The 6,681-nt window shown below is 55.8% G+C and overlaps 1 protein-coding gene across 1 annotated transcript; it reads left to right on the plus strand.

The window, feature by feature from the left end:
• Window positions 1-955: 955 nt before the first annotated feature.
• OTX2 (orthodenticle homeobox 2) lies at window positions 956-3,777 on the plus strand. Its single transcript, XM_067295656.1, has 3 exons — window positions 956-1,052; window positions 1,578-1,729; window positions 3,157-3,777. The coding sequence occupies exons 1-3, from the start codon at window positions 956-958 to the stop codon at window positions 3,775-3,777; spliced, it is 870 nt and encodes a 289-aa protein (XP_067151757.1).
• Window positions 3,778-6,681: the final 2,904 nt, after the last annotated feature.

Below are 6,681 nucleotides of genomic sequence, written 5' to 3' on the forward strand. Positions count from 1 at the left end.
GTGTTTTTTTGGGGGGGGGGGGCCGAGCCGCCGCCTCCCCCCGGCGCCGGGCGGGGGGACCCGGCGTCCCGGCCGGGCCGCTTCCCCGGGCCGCGCAGCGAGGTGTTTGTTTAGCTTTAGCTGCGTAATCAAGAGTTTCTTGAAAGCCTAATAAATCTGTTACTTGCCTCCAAATCTAATTACCCGGAGTACTAATTAGGTGCAAATGGCCGGTGGAAATTACTGCAGACGTGGAATGATCGCGGTAGAGCAGAAAAGTTTGGCTCTTCCCGAGCGGGCATTTGAGCTCTGAAATGCAGCAACGTCGGGGGGGAAGAAGAAGGAGGAGGAGGAGGAGGCGGAGGGGGGGGGGGAAAGGTTTGAATGTTGCCCAAACCTGGGATAATTAAAGTCCTTGCAAGAGACTGGGGGAGAGATAGGTTTCTTGAATTGTTTCTTTGTTTCTCACCCTTGGGCTTTGTTATCTGCATTATTTATTTAGCCGAGGGGTTCTTTGTGTCTGCCAATGGCCCCAATCAAGTTTTGCTTGAGACAATTAGCTAGTGCCCGGCCGGGAATCCTATGCAAATGCCCGGGGTAGCGATACAATGCGAGCAGTTGAAGGCATGGGGGGGGGGGGGGGGTTGTTCGGGTGCAGAGCGGGTTGCAATTACTGGATGCGAAGTAACAGCCCCCTTCTCCTCCTCGCCTTTTTTGGGAGAGCTGCCGTTTATCTAGTCAGTCTCTGCCTCGCCCGCCAAGCCGGCTGGGGGTCCGGCTTTAAGAGCTGCAGCTTTAGCCGGGGGAGCCGCGGGCCGGCAGCCCGCCTAACCCCCGCACCCCCCCCCTCTCGCCCGCAGGACCCCCGGCCCCGACGGGACCCCCGGCCCGACGGCCCCGCCGCCCCGCCGCCCGGGCAGGCAGGGCCCCCGCCGCCCGCGTTCCGGCCCGCGCTCCTCCCCGCCGCGACTTTAGCATGATGTCTTATCTTAAGCAACCACCTTACGCAGTGAATGGCCTGAGTCTCACGACCTCGGGCATGGATTTGTTGCACCCGTCCGTCGGCTATCCCGGTAAGGCACGTTTTTCTCCTTCCCGTTGCTTTCCTCCCCACCGCCACCGCCAGTTCCTCCTCTCTCCTCTGTCCCCGCGCGTCTCCCGAGGAGGGGAAGCGGTCAGGCCTCTGGAGAGGGGGGGCACAACGTGCCCGGGGACCGCAGCCCTGCGGCTGACGGCTGGTGGGCCCAAGGGTCCCTCTTCCGCCCATCCTCAACTTTTTATCCAGGAAGGGGCTTAAAACCCGGGGACGGCTTCATGCTGCAGGTGGGCGACAGATGCTGCTGCTCCAGGTCACGGGGGGGGGAAGATGGGGAGGATGCACCTGAGGGACGATGGCTGCAAGGAAGCAGCCGAGCACCTGGACGCGGGATGGGGAAGGCCCTGGAGAGCTCCTTCCCCTAGGGTGGGGGACAGGTCACCTTGGGATCCACCTGCCCCCTTGGGGAAAGGCCTGGGGAGGGGGCTGGAGGGAGGGCAGGCCGCCCGCCGGGCCGAGGGGCGCCCCAATAACGTGCAGGGCCTGCGGCCCCTCTTCGCAGCCACCCCTCGGAAGCAGCGGCGGGAGCGCACCACTTTCACCCGGGCGCAGCTCGACGTGCTGGAGGCGCTTTTTGCCAAGACCCGCTACCCCGACATCTTCATGCGGGAGGAGGTGGCGCTGAAAATCAACCTGCCCGAGTCCAGAGTGCAGGTAGGAAGCAGGATCCCCCCAGTCCCATCCGCCCCTGCCTCCTCCATCCCGGTGCGCGGAGGCCTTGGCGGGGCCACCGCTGGGCAGGGAGGCGGTGGTGCCGTTTTGGGGGACGGGGCCAGCCCCGGAGGGGGAACAAGTCCCAGAGGGAAGCTGGTAGATGGGCGAGGGAAGGCAGGGAGGTTGCGGAGTGGAAATCAGCCCGCCCTTGGCTCGAGTCCGCCCTCGCCGGGAAGGGGATGCAGGTGCATTGCGGAGGTCTCGGAAGCACCTGGATCCCAGCTCCTGAGCCCCCGTGTGCCTTCCCGGCACCCTCCGTCTCTGCACCCCGGCGAGGTGTCCCCAGCGTCCCCAGGCTATGTAATGGGCCTCAGCCCGGGGACCATATCCTGGCCCTCCCCAGCCTGTCCTGCAGGAGTTTGGGGCCACTGGAGAGGTAGTGAAGGCTTCCCCTTCCCTGGGGATCCCACCGAGGGCCTCCGCATCCTTGGAGCTGGCCCAGATGGGGATCCCATTTCACGCCAGTGCAGACTGGGGCCTTCCGCTCCCTTTAAAGGGACTTGGACTGGAGAGCAAGGCGGTCTTGCAGGAGGGGGAGCCTCTCCTGAGGCTGGGCCATGTCTCCTCCGGGAGCATCCTGCGGGGGCCCATCCGGGGGACACTTTACTACGAGCACCTGCGGCCGGGGCAGGGGAGCAGAGCAGCTCCAAAGCCCTTCCCTCTCCCCCTGTGAGGTTTCCCAAGGCCCCGGTCACCCGATAGGCGTGCGGCCGTGTCCCAGCCAAGCCTAGAAACTGGGGACCCGGATCTCCCGCTTATTAAACTGTGGGCTTTCCCACTCACTGAACCCCAAATTTCCCCCACGAAAGCTCCCCGGTCCCAGGCCTGGGAGCAGCTCCCCTGCTGCCCATGGCCACCCCCCAATCCCGGCCCGAGGAACTTGAGAGGGACTGGGGGGGCCAACCCTGGATGGAAGGTGAAGAGCAGAAAGCCTGTTAGAGAGTAAATGAGACATCTTTAACACCCCCCCCCCCAACCACTGCCTCTGCTTCCCTAATTGTTTCCTCCCTTTATGATGCTCTATTGTTTCTAATTAAGGGCTTGACTTCAATAGGCCTTAAACGGTGATTCCTGGGGGTCCCCGGCTGGCAAACAGCAAATAGGGAGTGATTCCCCCCCCCCTTCCCCCAAAAGTGACCTTATTAAGCAGTTTGATTTGCCCATTTCCACTTGTTATTACTGCTAATGATCTCAGGGAGGGGGAGCCACGGAGCCTGGCTTTGCGATAGCCTGCAAACCTCGCACGCCGGGGAGAGCTTTCGCTCCCCCCCAAGGTCTCCCCTCCGCCAGCGCTCACCCCCTTGGGTTCGTCTCCGTGTCCCTAACGCAAGGCTCTTCTCTCTCCCTCCCTCTCTTTCCGTCTCAAGGTGTGGTTTAAAAACCGTCGAGCCAAGTGCCGCCAGCAGCAGCAACAGCAGCAGAACGGGGGCCAGAATAAGGTGAGGCCGGCCAAAAAGAAGAACTCGCCAGCCCGGGAAGTAAGTTCGGAGAGCGGGACCAGCGGGCAGTTCACTCCCCCCTCCAGCACCTCGGTCCCCACCATTTCCAGCAGCAGTGCCCCCGTGTCCATCTGGAGCCCAGCGTCCATCTCCCCGCTCTCAGACCCCCTGTCCACCTCTTCCTCCTGCATGCAGAGATCCTATCCCATGACCTACACCCAGGCATCAGGGTACAGCCAAGGATACGCTGGCTCGACCTCCTATTTCGGAGGGATGGACTGTGGATCTTATTTGACCCCTATGCACCACCAGCTCCCTGGACCGGGGGCCACCCTGAGTCCCATGGGTGCCAATGCCGTTACCAGCCACCTCAACCAGTCTCCAGCCTCCCTCTCCACCCAGGGCTATGGAGCCTCCAGTTTGGGCTTTAACTCAACCACCGATTGCTTGGATTATAAAGACCAAACCGCCTCCTGGAAGTTAAACTTCAATGCTGACTGCTTGGATTATAAGGACCAGACGTCGTCGTGGAAGTTCCAGGTTTTGTGAAGGCCGGCGGGAGCCTTTGTGACACCCCGAGAAATCGCGACGAGAACAAACACGCTGGGCTGAACATTCCAGTTTTAGTCAGGTCTTGGTTAAATTAAAGAGAAAACAATTAAACAAACAAACGGACAAACGAACGAAGAACAACAACAACAACAACAAACAAAATAAAAAGAGAGACAGTGTTGGTGTGATCGCATTCAGATTCATCTCCTGCTCAGACGCTCTGGAAAAGGAATAATAAAGAGGAAACGGAGGAAGAAGGCCTTAAACGGACAGATCATCTAGTGAGCAGAAAACAGACAGACCAATCTGTGTTCTTTATAGTTTTAGGCAATTGTTGGGTTTCTTTGTTTGAAAGAGGTGGAAGATCATTCCATCGATGGGCCAGTTTAAGGAAAAAAAAAAAAGTCTAGGTTTTTATTTCTTTTTGTGTGTGTGTGGAAAGATCCTTCACCCAGAGGTTTCCAATGTGTTAGCCAACCCTTGGTTAAAATATTCGGAATGGACAGCATCTCTCTCCCTCTCTTTCTCTCTTTTTCTCTCTCCCTCTTTCTCTCTCTCAAGCTCATTCAACTGTTTCGTGCCACTTGCTCAAGTTGGCGCTGAAAGAACTTGGTTCAGGGCTGTGTGGGTTGTGTGACTGATTGTCCTAGCTGCACTACTTTATTTAAAGAAAAAAAAAATAATGTTCATAAGGAGTCAATATGTAGTTTTTAAGAGACAATCAGTGTGTGTCTTATATAAATGGTACATCTGTGGTTTTTAATCTGTGCTAGACTTCAAAACTGTGATCTCCTGTATTGTATGCAACTCTGAACTCTGCACCAGCAGGAGTTCTGCTGTGATTTAAATAGGTTATAATTATAAGTGAAATTCAGAGCAACTGAGTTACCTATTATCATCTTTAAAAAAATAAAATAAAATACATATTAGAAAATAAAAAAAGTGACCACCTTTCACCAGAGGTGAACTGCACTGAAACTTGTTACAACAAACTGTCTCTGAATGAAAGAGAAAAGAACGAAAAAAACCCCACCCAAGGACATTAAACTCCTCTGTAGTCAACTTACTGTCGGCCACGCTGGCAGTAACAATAAAATAAAACAGGACGTTGGTCAGTTGCTCTGACCTGGATGAATTTAAACTGAGAAAATCATTGTCGTTTATGCTTGCAGATGTTAACTGAAAAAAAGAAAAAAAAAAAAGATATATATGCATAAACCTTTTTTCCTGGATTTGGCAGATATGTATAATTATATTAAAATGGTTCTAGCACACTTGATTGTTGTCTTCCATTTTAATTGTATCCAGCGAGTTATGGAGAGGGGGCAACGCAGTCTGCAGCGGAGATTTCCTGTTGAAAGCGAGGTTAGCGGGGACAGGAGGATCTCGCTGGCTCTGCAGGGCCAAGGCAAAGGCGGTCTCGCGCTCCCCGAATTTTCTAGCCCGGTTCCCCCTAGGTGCCGTTTTCTTTGTAAACAGGGAAGGAAGCACAATGAGGGGGGATTTTTTATTATTATTATTTTTTAAGCAAAAAAAAGTGCGTTTCGATCAGATCTGGGCTAACGTGACCTCCCCCCTCTTCCCAAACCCCGTCCTTCGCCGGAGGCTGTCTGGAGGGGAGGGCAGGCGTTTGCTCCGTGTGTCCTCCCGGGAGGCGCCGGTTGCGTTGAGGGAGATCCCGAAACTTTGCAGGCTAAACCAGGGAGGAGAAGGGGGCACCTGGGAGCAGCTCAGGCAGAAGCCACGTCTGCGCAGAGGCGCTGGGGAAAGGAGGGGGCAGGTCTGAAAGGTGCAATTTCCTGGGCCCTGCAATGCAGGGAGGGATCGGGCCCTTTCCCAACGTGCCCGCTCCGGGCAGCTCCGTCTGTCCGTCTCCCTCTCCCTTGCGTGCATAGCTGTGCGCCTGGGATCGCTTAAGCCCTGAAGTCAGTCTGGATTTAGGCACCCAAAATGCAGCAAAAAACGGACTTCCGGAAAAAAAGGGAGAGGGAGACAGAAAGAAAGCACCGGAGTCAGCCCGCACCTCCGCACGCCGGTCACCCACCGTCCCCGCGGGCCGGCGCTGGGGGCTTCCTACGCGTGGGTGGCTTGGGGCCACCGGCCCCGGAGGTGGCCGTCACCCACCTGCGGTCCCCACCAGTGCCCAGGACCGGGGGCACAAACGCCACCGCTCTCCCGTAGCGCCTCTTCCCGCTCCCCGGCTTCGCTCTCCTCTGCTTCTCCTCCCTCCCCGACCCAGCCTGAACGGACTGCATCCCTTCCGCAGGCTCCGCGCACGGAAAATAATCCGCTCCTTCCACCGACCGTATTTATTTCTGTTTGGTTGGGCTCCCACGATTGCGAGGGAAAGATTATCCTTTAAAAGAAACACGCAGATAGGCAGCAAATCGGCTGGCTCCGGACGAACGCGAGTTTTTATGCTGCTCGTTGTTGCTGCTTGTTTGGTTTTGTTGTTGTTTTTTTTTTTTTTTTAAACCGGAGAATATTTGCAGGGGAGGTTTGGATGGCGCAAAGCAAAGCGGATCCCTTCGGGCCCTTCCGAAAGGATGGGGGGAAGCGCTCAGCACCTCTCGCAGCCACCGACGCAGCTCACCCCGGCTCTCCTCTACGGATGTCTCCCGGTGGGAACAGCGAGACGTGTCCCCACCGTCAGGAGCTCCGAAAAAGCAAAGCATAAAGTTTCATTTCTCCGCTGCTTTGCCTTAAACCAACGAAGTTTAACCCAAGGAAAACTATTCGAGCAAAATATCCTCTGAAAAAGCAAGTCTATGCTCAAATGGGATGCGGCTCTACACCTGCTTGGAAAAGCTCTTTGTTTTGTGGGCTTTTGATTTTTTTTTTTAAGAAGCCTCTTAAAAAAAAAAAATCTCATTTTCTGCTTTGCTTTTCCCATCTTATCTT

The sequence above is a fragment of the Apteryx mantelli genome, chromosome 4, assembly GCF_036417845.1.
Source record: "Apteryx mantelli isolate bAptMan1 chromosome 4, bAptMan1.hap1, whole genome shotgun sequence".
NCBI lineage: Eukaryota > Metazoa > Chordata > Aves > Apterygiformes > Apterygidae > Apteryx > Apteryx mantelli.

Bases quoted from the DNA above. Each gene is read 5' to 3' on its own strand.
- OTX2 (XM_067295656.1), top strand. From the start codon at position 956: ATGATGTCTTATCTTAAGCAACCACCTTACGCAGTGAATGGCCTGAGT. The intron at 1,053-1,577 runs GTAAGGCACGTT...CCCTCTTCGCAG, and splicing joins CCCGTCCGTCGGCTATCCCG to CCACCCCTCGGAAGCAGCGG. The intron at 1,730-3,156 runs GTAGGAAGCAGG...TTCCGTCTCAAG, and splicing joins TGCCCGAGTCCAGAGTGCAG to GTGTGGTTTAAAAACCGTCG.